Source organism: Phocoena sinus, chromosome 6 (genome assembly GCF_008692025.1).
Source record: "Phocoena sinus isolate mPhoSin1 chromosome 6, mPhoSin1.pri, whole genome shotgun sequence".
Lineage (NCBI taxonomy): Eukaryota > Metazoa > Chordata > Mammalia > Artiodactyla > Phocoenidae > Phocoena > Phocoena sinus.
In genome coordinates, this window is record NC_045768.1 from 28,186,359 (window position 1) to 28,208,939 (window position 22,581).

A 22,581-nucleotide genomic window follows, 5' to 3' on the forward strand; every position below is an offset into this window, starting at 1 on the left:
AGACAGATTTAATGCTCCAGGAGGGTAGAAGGCAGTCACGGGATGCAGTTCCTGTTTTCCATTTGATTTCACTAAGTGGGAAAAAACCCTCCCACCTTGTCTTTCTAGCATGTCTGCCTCTTCCTCTTTCCTCCTTTCTTCTTTATATTTCTCATGCTCTTTGAAACTTACATGTGAAGTTCAAAAGGGCCAAATGTTTTGGTGAGGAAGGGGGTTGGGGGAGCAGTACAGTAGGTGCTGACTGGGGTCATCATTTCCCCCATGGCACCAGGCAGGCTTCCTGTGAACCTATATTTTTTCTTTCGCCAGCATCACTGAGTCTGTCTGACATTTCAGGTTTTGGTTTAGGGAAAAGTTAAAAGATTCACGATCCCAGCTGTCACTTGGTGACCCTTTTGCCAGTAGCATATGGCATACTCTCATTTCACTAAAGAAAGGAGTTACCCACCCCTCGTTACTTTCTGCCTGCTTACTCTGCTTTATTTTTCTTCATTACTCCTATCACCCACTGCCTTAACAACACACTGTTATTTGTCTGTTTTATACGTCCTTGCTAGAATAGAAGGTCCATGAGAGCAGGAACTTTGCCACTTTTGTTCACTGCTGAATCTCCAGTGTCTGGAACAGCACCTGCACATATAGACATTCAGTAAATGTTTGCTGTGGCTAATGGCAGCCTTGCAGAGTTAAGGCTGCAGTTGTTTGTGGAATGAACAGGGGGTGAAGATTTTATTCACTATTTACCTTCCTAGGGAATCACACAATAGTCAGGCTTTACACTATGCAGTACTTAGGTCTTCCAAGGCATGATTTGACTTGTGGACTATGTTAATTATTGTCATAGAACACAAGTGTTTTGGGGGGAGGGAGATCAAATTATTGACATATAATTTACATACAGTTACATTTCGCCTTTTTGCACGTACAGTTAGATGAGTTTTGATAAATGTATATAGTATATGTATAACCACTACCACAGTCATGGTATAGAATATTTCCATCACTCAATATTCTTTGAGGTCTGTCCTCTCCCCCACCCCCTGGCAACCACTGATAGGATTTCTGTCCCCATTGTTTCACCTTTCCAGGAAGTCATACAGATAGACTCATACGGTATGTAGTCTGTTATGTCTGGCTTTTTTCTCTCAGCATAAGGCTTTTGAGATTCACCCATGCTGTCGCATGTATTCGTAATGTAGCCCTTTTTTATTGCTGAGTAGTACTCCATTTTAATTTATTCACTAATTGATGGACATTTGCATTGTTTCCAGTTCTGGCTATTCTATATAAGACTTCTGTGGATGTTCACATACAGGTCTTTGTGTGAACATATGCTCTCATTTCTTTTGGGTAAATACCTGGGATGGGATGGCCGGGTTATAAGTCTGTGTATGACTTTACAAGAAACTACCAGAGTATTTTATGAAGTGCCTGTTCCGTTTTTCTTTTCCACAAGCCATGTAGGCGAGCGCCAGTTGCTCCACATACTAACACTTTGCAATTTTAAAAATTGCAGTAGTTCTAGTGGGTATGCAGTGGTATCTCATTGTGGTTTTAGTTTGCATTTCTCTGCAACTAATGATCTTCGCTTATTTGAGAAGGTCATGGTTCAGCAGGCTGTGGTATTCTCTAGGTATTAATAATTTTAGAAGATTAGTGGCACTTGAAGTGAAATTTTTTTTTTAAAAATTGGCCAAAGATTTGAACAGTGGCTTCCTCAAGGTCGTGCTGTACAAAAAAGGTTAGAGTATGGAACTATGTTGAATTTTGGCAAAGCGTGATCCACCTGGGTGACTGATGCAAAGACCTAGAGAGGGAGCACCTAGGACTTGGCATGAAGGTGGGGAGAAAGCAGATTCATGGTTCCTCTGGCCTTGGGAGGGCCTTAGCTAAACCTGTTAGTGGGAAGCCTAGCTAGATTGAGTTACACTTTCCCAGATGTCCCAGGAGTCACCTGGGAAGCTCAGCAGTCCTTGTGGCCGTCACAAGTGTGTGGTGAACATAGAGCCCCCTCCCTGGGGACAATTTGCCTGAATCAGTTTATCAAGCTTGAGAAACCAGTTATCACGGGCCCAGGAATGCCACCACCCTTCCATCCTGAATCCCTATTTCTCATGCCCATCTTGTAGCTAATTAATTGAGCAAATATTCCCTGAGGGCTTACTCTATGCCTGATACTGTCTTGCATGCTGGGGAAAACTGCTATGAAGAAAGAGGTCCTGTGGACTCAGAAAGTGGCAGAAACGATGCAAGCGAAAACAGAGGCTGCCCTGGGTGCACCTAGGAGGGGCTCCTAACCGAGTGTGGTCAGGACAGGATCCTAAAGTTGAGGAGCTGGCCAGGCTGACAGTGCTGGGAGCAGCAGCTTCAGGACCGGGAGCGCACAGGAGTCCCCGTGGTAGGAGAGAGGGCCGTCCATTTGGTGCCGTGGGTAGTTTTGCGGGACCTGGTTTAGGAGGTGGGGAGTGGTGAGAGAGGAGGCTGGAGTCATCGGGGAGACCAGCTAAACCAAGGTGAGGACTGGACTTTATCCTCAGGGCGGTGGGGTGCTGGCAGAGGTTTTAAGTGGTCGAGTGGCATACCTGGAACTTGGGTTTAGTGGAATAACTTTGGTTGCTCTGTGATAAATGGATGGAGGGGGCAAGACCGGAGGCAGGGAACCCAGGGAAGTGGCTGTTTTGGTCACGCGGGAGCCAGAAGAGGGTGCCCTATTGACTGGCCGTGATTGTGAAGTAGGACCCTTTCCAGCCAGTAACTGGAAATGTGCATAAGGGCAGAAGCGAGTGTGCTACTAGCTTTGAAACATTGAGAAATCTAGTACATAGTACGGCCTTCTTTTTGGTTTTGGTTTGTTTGTTTGCTTCCTTGGAAAACTGATGTAGAAATGTCCCTTGGGCTTCAGTTACCTGAGCAGAGGAATTCAGGCATTGCCAAACCCTCCTCTTTGGGCAAAATCGCTCCCAGCAGTGGTCACCATGTCCTGAGGTGGGAGGAGGGGATTATGCAGGAGGCCGAGGGCTGTGTCAAGGTGGGCAGGGGAAGTGGGGCAAGAAGCCTGCCTGTTGGTACCCAGCGAAGCCAGAGCAGGACCTTCTACTGCTGCTCCAGGCTACTTCTCGCTGACTTCTCTGCGTGTCTCCTGGAGGGTCTCTGAGGCCGGAATCCATGTCTGGAGACCCAGAAACTCTGCTTTAGGAAAATATTCTCCAAAAAACCTCCTCCTGGCCGTTCTCTTCTCGTGAACATTCTATAGAGGCGTGTCTTCTTTTCCTCTGAGATTCTCCACTCAGATTGAGGGGATTCTGTGTCCTGGTTTGGGCCTGGGGGTCTCTAACACTAGGCCATTCTGATTTCATCCTTCCTACTTTGCCGGAAACCCACATTGGACTTGCTAGAAATAATGGAGTAGAAAAGGTTGTTTAGACAGGATATAACCATTTCTCTGTTAGAGGGTACTGATAGACCAGAGAAAGAAAAGTGGGGAGAAGGGAACTCATTTCTTTGGCACTTACAGTGTGCCATGTACTTTGTTGGGGACATACTTATATTGTCTCATTGAATCCACTGAATAGCATGCAAGGTAGGTGTTGTCATCCCCATTCTATAATGAGGAAATTGATGCTCAGAGAGCGTAAAGATTTGGCCAAGGGCACATAGTTGGGAAGCCGGACCTAATTCCTGTCTAGGCTCTCTTTCTGCTAAGTTAATTTTCCTTTTTAAATTACAAACGTGTGTTTCAACCTCCTCATTGTTACCTTGGGGATCTGAAAAGATTCTTGTAGCTTCTAAATTAACTAAGTGATTCCTGGAGAGCAGCTTTTGCATGAGAAAAATCTAGCTAATTATTTATTTCTGTGTTTCTGGAATGCAAGCCTTGTCCTAGGCCACTTTCAAAATAATTTGGGATTGCAAGCACGCAGCTCACAATCGAATTCTGGTTCTCAGCGCTTGGAGGCCAGTTGCCATCTTTAAACAACAAATTGTGGATGGACACAGTGCTGATTTAACTCTTCTTTTTGGAGTGAGAATTTTTTTCGGGGGGGGTGGCATCTGTGTCCATTTAGAGTTTTGCTGAGCAAACAATAAAGAAAAGAAATAGGGGGACTTCTCTGGTGGCGCAGTGGTTAAGACTCCGCGCTCCCAATGCAGGGGGCCCAGGTTTAATCCCTGGTCAGGGAACTAGATCCCACAGGCATGCCACAACTAAGAGTTCACATGCCACAACTAGGGAGCCGGTGAGTTGCGAGTAAGGAGCCTCCAAGCCGCAATGAAGGAGCCCGCCTGCTGCAACTAAGGAGCCCACGTGCCAAAACTAAGGAGCCCAAGAGCCACAACTAAGGAGCCCACCTGCTGCAACTAAGACCCAGTGCAACCAAACAAATAAATACATCAATAAATAAAAAGAAAAAAGAAGTAGGTCCTAAGACTTGACGATTTCAGAGGAATCCCTGATTCGTTGGCTTGTCAATGAATGAATTAAAATACGTAATAGTAGAGTCAATCCTTCTTCTCAGACACTGCAGACTCCTTCCATTCCCTCTTCTTTTGTAGAAGTTTTTAATCCAGGTCCTTGTGGGGTGGGGACCAAGACAGTAAAATCCTGCTGTAGATGACCCTTTGCATTGAGGTCTGTTTGGACCCACAGACGTTTAGTGCAATACTTGGTTTTGTATGCACAAGTGCACCACATTCTTAGCTGTTTTTGCTGTTTGTTCCTCAGGCCTAATATCCCACCTCTGCTCCACCAGAGGCCACAATGATTAAATGAGCCATTTTAGAGGTAAAGCTGGTTTCTGATTTCTGCTAAGGGTTCATGACTGTGAAGTAGCATCAGGGCCTAACTTTGACTTGTGCATCCCTCCCTTCTTCCAGTTTTCATTTTTCACCCTTTCCCCAACTTTAATTTTAGTGTGACTACCTGGGATTATTCCAGTATTAAATGAATACCATTGTTGAGGGGGCAGCAGGGACACACAGAAGGTTGTATCCCCTGTTTATGAGAACCACCCCCCACCCCAGGATGGCAAAACAGTCCTCCAAGGAGGCACTTGTGACAACTGACAAGGAGTAGGCGGGCCCTGTGTACAGGTGCAGGTGTAGCAAGGCCAGAAGTGTGCATATGTCCGGACAATGGGAGCTTGTCAGTTTCACAGGTGATGCTCTCCATCTGCCTTGGCTGCCTTGTTTTTCTCAATGAGATATTGTTGTCTTTCCACACACACACAGCACTGGCGTGGTCCTCATCACCTGGGAGCCAGGTGTCCGTGGCATTTCCTTGGTGTTTACTCACACCATCTAAGACATCGTCACATCTAAGACACGCTGTGACTTTTTCCAGATTAGGAAACTGCTTTATCGATGGTGCCATTTATCACCAGAAGGACTCAACTTTGGAACTAGATGAAAACGTAGTTTGCAGCAAATTTCAGGGAATAGCATAAGTCACTCCAGGTTCAAGGCAAAATTTATAAATGCTGCTGACATTTTCTGAGAGGGGAGGCATTTTCTTAGAGAAGGGAGGCAGGTCTCTGGGATTCCAATATGCCCTTTGCAATCTCAGGGTTTTGGCCACCTAAGGTTGCTCACATAGGTCTGCCTTCATAAGTGCATTTTTCATTCCCAAATGATCACACCCGTGGAGCTCAATTGATTGGGATAATAATGGCTCACTCCCAGGCTACTGCCAGAAAGCCTGCAGAATCCCTGTTTACCAGAGACCCCAAGGCTAGAAGTTGGGGACTCATGCCTTATGCAGAAGTAGTCATGAGGCAGAGCTGGGTTTGAGGGCTCAGGTGAGAGGGCTGGTGCAACAGCCCTCACTGGCGTATAGCTTTGCAGCAAAAACTGACGGCGCTCTCCCCTCTTGCTTTATCTTTCAGTTAATGACCAGCCACAGCGTCCCCACTGTGAGCTCCGGCCACTTCCTCCACGGGCTCCCGAGCCTCACGCAGGCTCTGTGGTGTCGGCTGAGGTAACATGGCTTGTTGGCCTCAGCTGAGGTTGCTGCTGTGGAAGAACCTCACTTTCAGAAGAAGACAAACAGTAAGCCTGGGTTTCTCTGGGGGTCCTTCCATGCTTTTCTTCCTGATTTTGAGTTGGGAGGGGAAGAGGGGGGAAAGGGAGTCTTCTTCGTTTTCTCAAAGTGATTGAATGGATCTGGCCCCGGTGGACACGGGACTGTGTGTAGGGTCCGGATCGAGCCCTGTCGCTTATCATAGGGGGCAGATTGGCAACCAGGCAGAAATGATAGCTTTGCTTTGTGCTAGTACCCAGGCCTGAGTTCTGACCTCCGGAATCTGGCACAGAATTGCCCCTTTGCCATCTTCCTCTTAACTTTTGCTGCAGCCCTGGGGGCCACCTGGCTCTCCAAGAGCATCTAATAGTTTCTGGGCAGTGGAAATGAAGTGAGTTCGTGGCCCAGCTCTTAGAGATCAAAGGCTGGATCTGTTAGTGTCAGTGTGGACTCTTTCCTGTCAGCTTTGACTGCAAGCCTGGAGGAATATAAAACTGAGATTTGTTTTATGTCTGTGGAGGGTTCTAAGCCATTCACTTCTGGATGGGACGGTGATCCTTTCAGTAATCCCGAGAAGGCCATCTTTAACTCTCAGGTGAATGGTGTTTTTCCGTGAGAAGATAAAGGCTATAAGGCCCAGTGATCTCTCTGAAGTTCCGACATCAGCTCTTGGCTTCTCCCTCTCTGAACACTCCTAGAGATCCCGTCCAGTCTCCTGGGTTTAGCTGCACCTCTCTGTAGTAGGCTTCTAAATGTCTGTTTCCTTCCCTGCCTTTTTTCCTGAATTCTAAACCTACATCCCCATTTGGCTGTCCTCATGAAGCTTAACACATCTGCAGCTGAAATGCTCATCTTTCTTAGACTCAAAGAGCTATGAGGGATCTTGGATATAACTTAATTCAGTGTTTCTGAAACTAGACTAATGCTTGGCCGGCCCTTCTTTAAAAGAACAAAAATGTCAAGGTCCTCCTCTGTTCACTAAATTTATTTTTTTATTATAATGTTACTTAAATATGAACGTATAATGTTACTTAAATATGAACTTAAATATGAATGTGAAACTAGATATAAACCCCTTATTCTTACAGGCCATAAGACCCATACAAACTTAAAAATTAAATGCAAACAAAATTGCAAAACCAGTACTGTTAATGTAGTAAGGCAGCTGACACTGTTTAGATGAAGCCGTATTATAGGTAACAATGTGACTATGGTAGTGAATGCTTATTTGTTTGAGTTTGGACAGTCTATATTACTATGTGCTAATGATTCAATTTTCCAATCATTTTTTCCAGTGACCTTCATTTGATATCATTTGGCTTTCATTTGGTCCAATCTCATCATTCACAAGTTGCGTTTGCATCTGTGCCTTTCTTATTGGTCTGCTACAAATATAGGTGCTAACACAGTCACAAACACAAATATAAACTTAGGCTTGAAATCTTGTGCCAGAACTTGGTTATAAAGTAGGCATTCAGAAAAATCCAGATATGTTTATTCACATTTGCTTAGATGAACATTGAAATGAAAACAAAAATTTTAAATCCTGACATAGAACTCATATATAATCCCTCATGGATATGTGTGTATATGTGTGACTCTAGAGTCGGTTCTCTAAACCACTATGTCAGATTGCTCTTCAGTGGTATTATTAGTTTTTCTATCTTCAGTCTTGAAGTTTCTAACCTCTTTCTTCCTTTGCCCCTGCCTCCCATGGCTCTGCCCAGGTCCTGGTGTTCCAAAGACCTATATGTTCACCTCCTAATCTCATTTCTTAGCTACTGGGTGGTCCAGGTCCCCTGCCTCTTCTCATCATGGTGGCAGCAGCCCACGTGATGGGCAACTGTCTCTGCTGTGCTGTGTCCATTAGCCGGTGAGTAGGGGAAAGAACTATATCATCTTACTGATGCAAGGTCTCGAGGGCAGTCCAACCCAAACCTGTCATTTTACAGATAAGAACACTGAGGCACAAAGCAGGGAAGGGATTTCCTCAAGGTCAACCAAGAATCCGGAGCACAGTGTCCTGGAACAGGATTTGGGATTGGGCCATCCAGGCGGGGCCAGTCTCTACTAGTCTTGCTGCTTCTTGCTCAATATTGCTTATCAGTTTAAAAAGCATTACGAGTAGAGAGATAGGCGGGCTTAGTCAAAGGCAATTTTTGGCCTTGCGGCGGAGTTCTTGTTGAAAGAGTAAGAAGGAGACAGTATCCTGACACAAAAGGGCTTTTCTAGGTGTTACACCTACTGCCTGTTAGCTTGTCCTCCCTTCCTGATTTCGACAGGAAATCTATTTTGCCAAACCAGAAACAAAGGGTGGTTTATTTCAGGTTGCACATGCTTAGGTTGTCACAGCTGGAAAGATCTGACCTGCTTCTTGTACAGCTGATGGGATTGGGGTTTGGGGTAGGGGACAGGGGTCCAGAGTGGGTGGGTCATGGAAGTAGCACCAGAACCAATTTCCTGGTGGCCCTACAGGCACAGGCCCCTTTTTTTTAGCAGGCTTTGACTTATCTGCATGAAAGATTTAATGCCCATGGATCTCAAGTGCTGGCTGTAGCCACTTCCCAATCCACCTGGCTTGGATCTCTAGATATATTGTTCTATAGACAGTGGAACCTGTTTAGGGTTTTGGTACCACTTTGTTAGCTCACATAGTTAGAACAAGCTCTGCCCAGTAGGCAGGGGAAGAAGTTAGCAGCTCCAAATTGTTCTTGCCCACAGTGTATGGAAAACCATTGCTTGATTTCCTCCTTCTGAGATCCTGGATGTATACACTTGGCCCCAGAACCTGGCACCGGGGATATGCTTAATAAGTATTTGCTGAACAGTGGGTAAATGCATTAAATGGGCCATTAGTTTACAGGTCTCAAAGAGGCTCCCCTGCTATAGGGGCCTTGTGTGCAGGGAGATGGGAAGAAAGATGTAAAAGCTGGGTGCTGAACAGTAAACCCCGAGCAACCTTCCTGAAAGACGGCCGTTTGCCCTTTCACTCTGTGTCCTTGTTTGCTAACGAATCCTGGGGACCTCTCTCTTGTGCTCCCATTATGCAGACTTATGGGGACCATCAGCCAGGGGTAGATTTCCGCTGTTCCTGTTGGGCAAAGAATACATTGAAATTGAGTTGCATAAGTTGGGTGCAAAGCTCAGTTTGGGTCCAAAGTAACGGTTAACTTGTGTGGGTGGCAGTCACTGAGCACAAACAGGGCTTGGGACAGGAAGGGCGAGGGGCTTCAGAGTTCTCCGGGTCCTCATCTGGTTTTAGGCTGAGCCAGAGGCCAAGGTCCCCATTGGAACAGATGGGACAGATTACGGCCATATGGCCTCTCCTTTTTGCCTTTGCCATTAATTTTCTCATTTAGATCTGTTTAGCTGTGTGTCTGGGAAAATAGATAATTCTAATTTCTGCATATATCAATATTAAGAGTATCAATATTTGGGGATTGTTTAATGACAAGGAATAAGCTATCAAATAAATAAAAATTAAGACTCCTCATTTAAGAGCCGCTAGAGAATTTTATAGCATAGACGCAAACTTTCTGCACCTCCTCCCGGCTTCCAATTTCACCTGATACATTTCTTTCCTGTCCTTAGTCCTGGCCTGGCGTTGCTGGTTCAAATCCAGATAAGAATTCTAATTATTATCTAATTCTAATTCAATTCTAATTCCAGCTTGGCCACTATATGTCTCAATGGCTCAGGGAAACTCATTTTTCCTGAGTTTTGGTTTCCACTTCTTTGGAATGAGGAAAGTTAGAACAAATAGCCATTTATTGTTTCCTTTGGATAGATATTTATTGAACATCTACTGCACGTAAGATAGTGTGCTGGGTATACAGGCAGGATCCCTGCCCTCATAGAGCTTACAGTTCAGTGAGGGAAGCAGATATGAAGCACATTATCACATAAGTAGAAATCTCATAACAAACTGTGATAAGTGCTATGAAGGAAAAAAACCAAACTGTCCTACTGTGTTAGGTACTACCAGGCTGAGGATAGGGAGTTAACTTAGAATAGAAGGTCATGACATTTAAGCTGAGAGCCTTGAAGTTCGAGCAGCAGTTAGCCAGGGGAAAATCGGGAGCTCAGCCGTCAGGCCACTGGATTCCAGGCAGAGAGACAGAGGGTGTGAAGGCCACGGGCCTAACGCACGTCCTGGAGTCAAAGAACAGGAAAGCCAGTGGCACTGAAGGAAGACTGGCTGGGGGTGAGTTGGGAGTCAGCAGGGGCAGATCATGCAGCCATGGAGCTGAGCAAGGGCAGCTGAATTTTATTTTATGTGCAGAAGGAGTCCCTGAGGTAGATAGCTCATGATGACGAGGGTCAGATGGTGTGGTCCTTGGCACTGAGGGGACTTGAAGGACGATAGCCCAAGGAGACAATTATAATCATTACATACATACATACCATTTTGTGCTCTGTTTTCCTCTTTCATTTAACATCATTTGGCATATATGTTTCCAAATAATTTACGTATTTATAATAATGATTCTTGATGTGTAGGCTGTGTTTTGTACTTTTGAAAGTTCTTTTGTATCCGTTATCTTCTTGATTTTCACAGCAATTCTGAGAGGTATGCATTACAATTTCTGTTGCACAGGTGAAGAAAGTGTTATAAGTTAGTAAATTAGTAAGAGGAGGGGCTGGATCTTTTGGGCCCAAATCTGCCATGGGATAATGCTGCTGACATTCCTGGTAGCGTTACAGTAATCCATCAATGCAGTTTTTATTTTGTAACTTCACACCCTATTGCCAACATTCAGATGTTTCCCGTGTTTGCTGTTATACATAAACTACTATAAAGACTTTATACATACAGCCTTTTCTTATTTTTATATTATTTCCTTAGGCCAAAATCTCAGAAGTACGATTCCTAGGTCCAAGGAAATGGCCCTTGACATATATGATCAGATGTCCTTCCGAAGGATCAAACCAATTTAAAAATCCACCATCACCACATGAGGCTTTACAGTTCTGGGAGGGCAGGCGTGGTTTTCAGATTTCTTTTTCCCTCCAGCATTTCTCTGATTTGATCTTTAAGATTTCACTTTAATTTTTCCAGATTTAATTGAGGTATATATCGATAAGTATTTTTCATCGTGATGCTGATATAGCCTAGAGTGTGCTATTGCTTTGATGAACATCCTGTTAACTGGGAAAATTCATTGTCTCCCATTTTACTTTTTTAACCTCTCAGACTAGTCTCTCATATTTTCGTCTATTTCTTTTCCCCATTGAATCGTATTACCTTATCAAGTTCTAAAAGTAGCCTAGCACTATTTTAATGTCCCAAGGACACTGGGTAATGTCTAGAGATATTGTTTGGCAGGTACAGTCCTGGCCAGGGGTGGTTGGTACTGTTGGTTCTGGCGGGCGGAGGCCAGGGATGGGGGAAACATTCTTCCATTCACAGGAGGGCTCCTTACAACGCTTATCTGGCCCCAAATGTCAATAGTGCTGTTGAGAGAAACCCTGCTCTAGAAACACTCGCTCATATGATCCCCATGTTGTTGCTGAGGAATAACGAGGTGGAAAGTCCCCAGAGCAGCTCAGTGTAGCAATTTACTGAAACATCAGAATTTTTGTTTTAATACCCAACCTAAAAGAAGGCTTCTGAGTTTCTAACTTTGGTAAGAAGCATCTTTTGAACACGGTGTTCCTCTCCATCTCCTCTGCCTCGTGGTGGGGGCAGGTGTGGAGGGAGGTGGGTAGGTATCCTCAGACTAAGATTTAGAAGAGTTTTCTAGTTTTCTATAGGAGTGTGTAGCAGTAAAGCATCAGTCTTATTTCCAAGCTATTGGGTTGGCCAAAAAGTTCGTTTGGGTTTTCCATCTGGTATGGAAGACCCAAACGAACTTTTTGGCCAACCCAAATATTTATGAGGGCCTATTCTGAACGAAAAGTGCTAAGCTGAGAGATGGGGGAGAAATCTGATTTTGACAATGAGTGGAGCCAGAATGGCATTCCTGGCAGAAGTCAAATTGGGTTTCTAGAGGGAGGCTATTAGGAAAAGAAGTACCTAGAACAGCCCCCTGAGTTTGGAAGGCAAATTCTATGTTCAATGACAGAAATAATTTTAGAGGTTCAGAGTAAAAGTGCACGGAGAGAATTGTGTGTCACGAGTTCTCTGGTTTGAGTGCTGGCTCTTGGAGATGGTCTCTTCATTCAGTCATACATGTTAGTATCTCAGCTCAGCATGGCTTATAAAGATCAAGATCTAGATACTCCGGTAATGGGGCAGGGGGTAAGGAGACTGGGGTGCATAGTGGCTAAGAACACACCCTTGAGTTGGACTGGCTTTGAATTCTGGCTCTGCCGTTTACCAGGCTTGTATCTTTGGGCAATTTATTTACTCTTTCAGCCTCAGTTCCCTCATCTGTGAACTGGGTATTATAATAGTGCTAATGGGGTTATTTGAAGATTAAATGAGTTCATCTATGTTAAGTACTTAGAACACTGATACATGGTAAGACCTATTTAAGTGTTAGCTGTCATTATGGTTGTCAATCTTTTCCTTACCTCTTTCCCTAATCTGCTTACACGCACTGGCTTCAGTTGCTAAAAATGAGTTGTAAGATTTTCTTCATGCTCTTTGCTATCAATGCCATGGGAAAGATCCATTCTTTTTTTTTTTTCAATCAATCAACATATTTCGAGCATCTGCTCCCCTATTGGATCCTAGATGTGGGGCTACAGAGATGTCCAGGAACGTAAACTTTGATTCATTGGGTCAGATCAGTGCCCTGGAGGGCTGGTGAGTGCCAGACTCCTCTTAAGTGGCCATCTTGTAAGGTATATATCTCAAACATGGCTCTGTGAGAGGCAGGATGATTGTTGCAAAAGCACGTCAGGGTCAGTAGATCTGGGTTCAAACGCTCGCGCACTCTTTTACCAGGCTATGTATGGCTCATAACCTGCCCCAATCTTACTTTCTTCACTATCTAATGATACCAGCTACCTCACAAAGTTCTTGTGAAAATATTAGAGGTGAGTTATATAAATCCCTGGTACACAGTAGGTGCTCAGGATTGGCTGTAACTATCATAAACCTATAGACCATGAGCTCATTTTACCTCTGTGGAACCTGTTGGTATTTTTTGACTGTGCCACCTAGTGGGGTCATTTCCTCCCTGGGCCACATGAGTTGGGCAAAACTAGCTGCTAATCTCAACCCTGCCACTGACTTTCTCTGTGACTTACCCTTCCTTGAGCTTTAGCCTTGCCACATATAAAATACAGACAATAATGGTTCCTACATCTTAGGGTTGTTTGCAGGCTTAAATGAAATAATCCATATATAATGTGCCTGCTACACACTTGACTCTAAAAAAGTAAATGGTAGCTACTATTTATCGCAAAAGTACACATAGTAGCTTCAGAGCTTCAAGGTTGATGGCTATCTTACTCATACTCTTCATTAATTTTGGTTTTGTTGGTTTTTTTTTTTTTACTTCATTATTCTTTTCTGAATTTATTCACAGTTAAACCGTTTTTTGGAAGTTTTACTCCCGTCTGTTAATATTTGTGAGTGATTTTATTTAGCTGTAAGCTTGGAATGCATACAATTTTGTGTTCCACTTTTTCCACTTAATATTATATGGTTAACAGTGTCTGTGTTTCATAAACCCTGTTGTAGTGACTGCATAATGTATTGTTGAGTAGATGTGCCATATTTCATTATTTCTCTATTGCTGTACAATTAAGTTGTTTGCAATATTTTGCAATTACAGTGTTTGAATGAATGAGTAACAGTGTATAGAGCTTTTTGACATTTTAAACTTAGTTCTGTGGGATGAATTTCTAGGAATATTGTTTGGTCAAGGGGAATAAACATATCTTTTGAATACATATGGCCAAGTTGCTTTCCCAAAGGGCTCAACTGACTTACGTTTCCATCTTTATTATTTTGTAAACTTCAGTTCATTCTCTCACTCAACACACATTCTTAAAGCCCTTATCATGCGGCAGGCTCAGTGAGAAGAAAGGGACACTGGAGGAGGAGCCCCTGCTATGCCCAGTGCTGGTAGAGGCTCAGGGTACTTGGGGAGCCCAAGGAGGGACTTGCAGCTCAGCTGGTAGAGGAGGCTGAATGTCATTTGAAAGCTTGGAGATTTCACTGTGTGTTGCCTCTTTGGGATTATTTACAGAAATATTTAGCAAGACCAGCCCCGTCTTTGGTCTCGGAGACCCCATTGACAGCATGCTTTCTTCCAAAGGACCCATTTGTCTTTTTTTTTTCCTGGTGTGCTATCTAGAGCAAACTGTTCTTCATAGTTATATGGTAACAGTGGTTTTTTGTTTGTTTGTTCTACTAGAGAAGTAATACATGCTCATTATGGAAAATTTAGAAAACACAGGAAGGTGTTTAAAAAAAATCACCCATGTTCTTATCATCCAAGGACATCCACTGTCCTCATCCATGTATTTCCTTCTAAAAAGAAGATTTAAAAAAGAGTTTAATGTGGAACCATATCAAAGGTCTTCGGAATGTAAAATACCAGAAATCCAATGACAAATAATAAACAAAAGCTAAAACCAATCTGAAGCAGGAAGGTTAAATTAATTATGATCTATTCACAGCATGGAGTATCAAGTGGCCATTACAATCCATATTTTAAGAGAGTATTTTGTCATGGAAAACACTCCCAGTATGATGTTCAATGAAAAAGCAAAATACAAAATTATATATGCTGTATAATCTCAATTTTGTAGAGAAAAATTTATTATTTATGTATGAATAGGAAAAAAAGACAAAAAATATTAATGGAGAACCATTGTTAGCTTAATTTACTAGGGATTATCTCCAGGAAGTAGGATTAATGGTGATTTATGTTTATTTTTTCTACTTTTCTGTATATATTTTTTAATTTCAAAATTTCTACAATAAAAATATATGGACTTGGGGATCAAAAAAAATTCTGTTTAAATAAAAGGAGGCATTTCATATCAGTGTTCTCTTGGCTCTGAAGCCACAGTTGTAGTTACTCTCAACCACAAGGGCCCGTGACTATTCAGAGCTCTTTGGTGTTCATCCTAATTAGAACATCTGAGTCCAGAACTGAAAGGAATGAAAGAGGTGAGGCTTCAGGCCGTGGAACTAGTTGTCCAAACACCATAGGTTCAGTTAGATTATGTCTCATGATTTCCATCCTGTCCTTGTGCTTATTTATCCCCTGGTAACTCACTGAGACAGGTTTTTCCTTTAGAGAAACCCCATTGCTTTAACTGGTGGATCACAGTTACATATGTTTAATGATCTTCTAACCCACTGGAGAAGATGGTGACCAGATCTTGATGGATGGGGAAGGACTTTGCACTCTTCCCAGATCTTTCCAGTCCTGGGGGCACACAGGTCACTATGGAACTGCATGTGAATTTCCATTGTCCTTTGGAGCCCTATTCTCAGCCCTGCAGAGGGCAACTTTGTGTGTTCCTTTAGAGCCAAGGTGGTGTGTATTTAGCACAGCAGGTTGCCCTGGCCCTCTTCTTTTAACAAATGGTCATAACATACCTGACACTATGCTAAGGCTGGAGATGCAAAGATGACTTGATCCAGTGCTTGCCTTCAGGGTACTCATATTGTAGTGAGGAAGCCAGTGATAAAAACATGATTTCAGGGGCTCAGGGAAACTGTTATGGGAGGAGGATGCATGGGTTACTCTGGGAGCACAGCAGAAGGGCTTCCAGCTCAGACTGAGATTTTAGTAAAGGAAATTGTGCCTGGTTGAATCTTGAAGGATGAGTGGAAGTGAGCCAGATGAAGCAGGGTGGGAAGCATCTTCCCTTTTGTAGGGAAAACACAGAGGTATGGAATAGTAAGTTAGAAGGTAAGAACTGCAAACAATTCAGTATTATCAAAGCTTAGAGAGTGGTAAGAGAGGCTGGAGAAGTTGATCAATTGTTTATTTATTTATTTGTTTATTTATTTTTATGGCTGCGTTGGGTCTTTGTTGCTGGGCGCGGGCTTTCTCCAGTTGTGGCGAGCGGGGGCTGCTGTTCGTTGCGGTGCACGGGCTTCTCATTGCGGTGGCTTCTCTTGTTGTGGAGCACGGGCTCTAGGTGCACGGGCTTCAGTAGTTGTGGGCTTCAGTAGTTGTGGCTCATGGGCTCTAGAGCACAGGATCAGTAGTTGTGGTGCATGGGCTTAGTTGCTCTGCGGCATGTGGGATCTCCCCGGACCAGGGCTCGAACCCATGCCCCCTGCATTGGCAGGTGGATTCTTAACCACTGTGCCACCAGGGAAGCTCTGATCAATTGTTTAATTAACTTTTTTTGTGGATTTCCCAAAGCTCAATAGCATTAGGCTTCCATGTTGTTTTGTTTGTTTAATTCACAGTGCTCTGTCTTATTTCCCACTCAGTGTCAGCTGTTGCTGGAAGTGGCCTGGCCTCTGTTTATCTTCCTGATCCTGATCTCCGTGAGGCTGAGCTACCCACCCTATGAACAACATGAATGTGAGTATATGAGCATCCCGCCTGAGACTTACTGCTGGCAAGTGGAATCCAGGCAATGGGCATGGGCTAAATGTGACCTCTCCCAAGATGCTATCTTTAGGAAACAGTGCAAATGGCTTGGAACAGAAAAGCTAGGCTTCCAATTGTTTGATAAGGCATGAGCTCAGGAAACCATTTTCAGTCCTAGTAGATGGTGATAATAGTAATTATAATAATAGCCAACATCTGTTTCATGCATTTTCAATCATGAAAGTAAAATAACCTTACTGATAGCTCAGAAAGGGGTAATTAAAAGAGCCCGCCTGCGCGTCTGGAGCCTGTGCTCTGCAACAAGAGAGGCCACGATAGTGAGAGGCCCACGCACCACGATGAAGAGTGGCCCCCGCTCGCCGCAACTAGAGAAAGCCCTCGCACAGAAACGAAGACCCAACACAGCCAAAAATAAATAATAAAAAAAAAAGCCCCCTAAGGCAATACCTTAATACCACTATCATCTGGTACCTGCCAGGCTTTTTCATATGCATTATGTCTTTATCACACAGTTGCAAATCATGGAACATACAATTTTAAGTAGCATTTGTGTAGAACATCTCAGATTGACTAATATTATTTCATTTGATTCTTATAACAACCTTGTATAATGGACTTTATAATTGCTATCATTTGCTTTAATTTCTTGATAAGTAAATTGGGGCTCAGAGAAGTGCAGGGAATTGCCCGAGGTCACATATGTATCAAGTGACAGTGATGAAATAAAGCTCAGGTCATCTGACTCCCAATCATGTGTTTGGATGACGGCCTTTTCAGTGAGCATAGAGAATACAGTAGTGGCTGAGAACACAAGCTCTAGGTGTCAGGTTACCTAGGTTTGAATCCCGGCTTCAACACAGGTATGTCACCTTGGGGCAAATGGCTTGGCTTCTCTGTACCTGGGTTTCCTCATCTCTATAAAAAGGGAATGATAAGACCTACCCCATATGGTTGTTGTGTTATCCCACAGTCACGGTCTTTCTCTCCTGGCTGGGCTTGCTGGATGGATTAATACTGCAAAAATGTCCCGGTCTAAAAGATCAGCATTTGTGGGGGAAGTTTGGCTGGGACCTCTTTTCCACGGCTCCAGTGACTTTTCCTGTCATTAACCAGCTCCACCCACATCCCACCAGCCCTATAGGTGCACAGGATACAGTTCTTCAGGGAAGAGGTAGGGCTGGGGTCACCTTTGAAAGGTGTTCTCGGTCTGGTTCCATGTCTCTCAGGGCACGTAGTGGCAGTTGTTTACCTGCTAATTTGCTAGTACACATTATGCATATTCAAGTTTTTAAAAACCCCACGAAACCTCAAAACATTCTACCAGATGTGATTTTCTGATTTCACCAAAAAGAAAAAGAGCTTACAATGAAATAATACACACTCAGTTTGTGGGCCTGGAAGGTAACACTGCTTTCTTGTTTGGAACCTCAAAGATCGATGAACAAGTGTGTGTTGGATTTTGTATAAGCATTACCCTAAGCCCCACTGAAGTACACATTTTAGGGAAAACTCAGCTTTTTCATCTGATAAGCTATTCTTTCTCAGGAATTATCACAAGCCGACGAGACAGTGTAAGGGAAGTAGTGCAGGCCTTGGTATCAGACAGACGGGTTTGTTTGGATCCTGGCTCTGCCACTTGCTGAGGTTGTGATCTTGTGCAAGTTGTTGAATTTTGACCCAAATCTCTCTGAATCCAGACCATCAATTCTCAGAAATGTTGTGAAATTCCTATACCTATGGAAGATAGATAAGACTATCTATGTACTTACTGCAACCTTACTTCCTGTTCTCACCGCCTTCTAGGGACCTAGCTAGAAGGGCAGAGAGTTAAGGTGAGGCCTACAGAGGTGTCTTGTCTCTAGGAACAAAGGATTGGTATATAATTCTTCCGCATAAATCTTTCCCAGTTTGACCCAGACCCATCAAGGTCCTAATCACTTCCCTGGGTCATGAGACTCCCTTAAGCTACTGGATTGTCATCCTGTGCACCAATGCCAAGTCCTTACCCTGCTTTTATTTGCAAATCAGGTGGGACACGACACACGAGAGAGGGTCTTTGCTTCACTCACCAAGGTTTAGACTGAAGCACGTTGTTGGTGTGCCGGACCAACATCACCCTGCCTTTGGTGCCAGTATTTCCTGGAGGTTAAAGGGGAGAATCCCTTGGTCCTTTGAGTATTTGGTTGGTTTACATAAATCTCCCCTGAATGAGGAGCAGCTGACTTAGGCAAGGGACCTTGTTTGGTTTTCCTTGAACTATTAACAGGGAGATAAGGGGATTAACTGAGTAAACGTTCAACAGGCCAGAGTCCCTGCAGAGGGTGGCCACAGGGTCCAGATCTTGGTTCATCCTTGCTTTGGATGTTGCCTCTCTGGTTGGAATGTGGATAGAAGAAAAAGAAAGATAGAAGGACCCCAATATTGAAATGCAAAGTGTAGCAAGTCCTGGCTGTGGGTGAACTTCTGGGGAGACTCTGTTAGCCCATTTGCATGAAAATAGTAAGCTGAATAAAACTGGGTTTCTGCCTGGGGGAGGGGGGGACTGTGTGATGGAAGGAGTGTTGCTGGCTGAGAGAGAGCCAAGGAAGTACTGTTGTAGGCTGGCCACCACAGCGCCTCAGTAACCCTAACGGGCCCATCTACTGAGCCTTAATCTCTGCCAGGCACTTTGCGGCATGCTTTGCTTGTAAAATCTCACTACAGCTCTGCGAAATCGATTGTACTGTTACCACCATTTTATAGATGAGGGAACTGAGGGTTAAGGGGTCCGTGACTTGGCCAAAGTCACTGCTTAGCAAGTTGCAGAGACTGGATGTAAATCCCAGTTGGTTTTGACCCTAAAGCCTGTGAAACTATATGGCTCTCCACTACTCAGAGCCATGGTTCTTAATGGTTGTTAACTCTTTTGGGGTCACAGATAACCCTGAGAATAGGATGAGCGTGGAGCCTCAGCCTTTCTGTCACAGGAATCCACACGTGCTTGGTCTCAGGTTAAGAGCCCCTGGTTCCAGGGCACATTTATCTTGATCCCCGTAAGCAGCCCCATGGCCTTTGACGCAGCACGCCAGCCCCTGTACACACAGTCCTGCTGTCTGCAAGACGGTCCTCTGTAATGAAGGGAAGGGGACAGAGAGGGGATGGCCTGTTGGATGGGGCTCGGTGCTCTGACGGGAGGAGAAGCAGCAACAGCAACTAGCATAGCTTCAGAGATGGCATCTGACCCCAAGTCAGCACGTTCATTAGGTGCCTTTGAGGAGCTTGGGAGCTAGTGGAGAAAGTGAACAGAGGTCACAGAGGACAGTACCAGGGGGACTGAGGAAAGCCAGCAGATAAAGGAGGCCACAGGTGGAAGGGAAGGAGCATGACTGGGATCACAGGAATGTGGGTTCTATCCCCGGTCCTGCCCACTGACTCCCTGAGTGTTCATCATCCACTTTATCTTGCTGTGGTTTCCTCCTTCAAGTGTGAAGGAATTGGATTAGGTCCTCGCCAGGGCCCCTCTGTGTCTCTGAAAGGCGAGGTGAATGGTAGAAGATGAAGGAATGAGGAGCCAGTACTTGCTGCCCTCCAGGCACCTTCTGTATATGGCCTAATTAACCCCTCTGGTCACTTCCCCAAGGCTGCTGTCATGAATCCCACTCAACAGACTATAGTAAGTAGATTAAGAACCGCTATCCGATGCCACATTTCCAGCTCAGGGTCAGATTAGTCCAGGGTGGCAGGTCTCAGGGATGTGGGGAATGGGACAGACAGATTTGGGATGGAGCAATGTTTGGTGGAACCAAAAGAGATAAAGGTTCCTATCAAGTCCCAAATCCTTCAAAGAATTAATGTTTCTCCTTCTGTTTTTCTCCTCCTCTATTTCAACAGGCCACTTTCCAAACAAAGCCATGCCCTCTGCAGGAACACTTCCTTGGGTTCAGGGGATTATCTGTAATGCCAATAACCCCTGTTTCCGTTATCCGACTCCTGGTGAGGCACCCGGGGTTGTTGGAAACTTTAACAAGTCCATGTAAGTACCGGATCAGGTTTTCATTCCCAAACTTGTCAGTTAATACTTTTCCTTTCCCTTCTCAATGTCCGGGGAATTTTGAATGGTTGGGTTTGAGTGAAGCTTCTTTTGTGACGGTTTGGGTGATAAAGTCCAAAGAATGAGACCAGAGAGAGCTGCCGTCAGGATTTAAGACTGTGTGACCTCACTTTGGTGCATTTTAGGAGTAACGTTATGTGGATGAAAGTCCTGTGGTTGGGGGGCTTTTCCTCCAAAAACTAGTTGGTAAGTAGAGAAGGGAGATATAGCACATCAGCTTCATCCGTTAATGAGCAAACATTCAGTTAGCAAACACTTATTGTGCGTGGGAAACGGCTGGTCCAGGAGCTGGGGATACAGAGCTGTGCAGAGGGAGGGACCTGTCCTCAAGGAGCTCACAGCCAAGGCTGGGAGAGTTTGGTCCTCTCTGCTCTCAGATCACCTCTCTGCCTCCAGTGCTGCCCTATCACACTGCATCGGTCTTTCATCTGCAAGTCTTTCTCAGCCCCGGGTGTGAGCTCCCTGAGGGCCAGGATACTGCTTTCTTCACTTTTGTATTCCTGGCTCCTGGCTTCAACAACAGACATTAGGGCTGAGTAAGTGTTTCCCAAATGAGCCGTTGAAGATTCTTGGAAGGCACAGAACCATGGCATGCGTTAGAAAGGACTAAGAACTGCAGGAGATGGAGCAGGACAGTTTAGAGGAAGCTGCCGCCAGACAGTCAGGGCCACGTTATAATGTTCATGGACCTTAGGCTTTGTGGCTTTCATGAACCCCTTCTTCCTTGCAACAATATTAAAATTTTTATTTTATAACTGTGTTGGTATAAAGATGAGTATAATCCAGGCTGGATTCATTATTATATGCATTCATTCTGAATTTCTGAATTTTTTTTTTCTGATTTTAAAAGAAATTTAAACATTTTGTGGACCCATAAGAGTATCCTGGGCCCTAGGCACTGTGTCTGCTGTGTCTTTTGGATAAATTGGTCCTGGGGACCTGTGTGCATGTGTGTGTGTGAGAGAGAGAGAGAGAGAGCTTCCTGGAGAGGCGGCAACATGGGCTGGCCCTTGATGGCTGGTAAGATTTGGTTGTATGGACACATGAGGACGAGCATTTGGGGCAGGGTTGCTGGCTGGGTGGCTGTGAGCATAGGGTCTCAGTGAAGTTGGAGGAGGGGGCAGCAGGAGTGGGTCAGGGTCGGCCCACGGAGGACCCTGCAGCCAGGCTGGGTCTTCCTGGCAGGTACTTTGTTCAAGCTGGAGAGACAGCTGGCCTAACCAGGGCTTTTCTACTTTTCTTGCACCCCCTGCAGTGTGTCTCGCCTGTTCTCAGATGCTCGGCGACTTCTTTTGTACAGCCACAGAGACACCAGCATGAAGAACATACGCCAAGTTCTAAGGACATTATACCAGATCGAGCGTTCCAGCTCAGGTAAGCAAAAGCCTTCTGTGAATTGGTTCGTAATTGGAAGTTAACCTGCACCAGGGAGAGACAGCAGCCCGGGCGGCCTGGCGCTTGTTCCTTTTAGCTCTTCCCTACGGGGTTTTCCTCCTCAGTGGCTGGGCTGTAAGGCCTCTCTGCAGGATGTATTTGAGAAGAAACTAGGGACTCAGTGAGTGTGCTGGCCTCTTCTGGGGACACAGAAGAAAACCTCCCAGAGAGGAATGGCACCAGCCTGGCGCTAGGACCGTTAGGGGGGCGGCAGGTTGCTGCCAACCTCATTTTTTTGGAGTTGGCCATATGGTTGCCATGAATAAGAAGATTTACAGACGGGATACTTCCGTGCATGTAAGAGCAGTTAAAGTTGCAACTTGATTTGGAGAAGTGAAAGTTAAGCATTCATTTCTAAAAGGAAAATGCAATTCATCTTCCTCCAGGTCATTTGATTTAGTCTGGTGGGTACTTGAACTCTGAGCTTTAAAAAGTGACACCTTTATCTCTGATCCGGGGTGTGCCCCGGGCAGTTTACTGCATGCCATCTAGGAAGCAGCTGAGAGCAGGCAGCTTGCTGGCTGAGGCACTGGTTGCAGAAGTCACCACGGAGCAGCCTCCCG

At 44.7% G+C, this 22,581-nt stretch overlaps 1 protein-coding gene across 3 annotated transcripts in view; it reads left to right on the top strand.

Annotated features, from left to right (window-relative positions):
- ABCA1 (ATP binding cassette subfamily A member 1) overlaps positions 1–22,581 on the top strand; it is a 138,251-nt gene that overhangs the window by 15,246 nt on the left and 100,424 nt on the right. For all 3 annotated transcript variants that reach the window (XM_032634674.1, XM_032634676.1, XM_032634675.1), the window contains exons 2-5: positions 5,880–6,042; positions 16,371–16,464; positions 20,365–20,506; positions 21,840–21,958. In XM_032634674.1, the coding sequence (XP_032490565.1) occupies positions 5,977–6,042; positions 16,371–16,464; positions 20,365–20,506; positions 21,840–21,958 (421 nt within the window). In that variant the 5' untranslated portion in view covers positions 5,880–5,976. The remainder of the gene's footprint in view (positions 1–5,879; positions 6,043–16,370; positions 16,465–20,364; positions 20,507–21,839; positions 21,959–22,581) is intronic.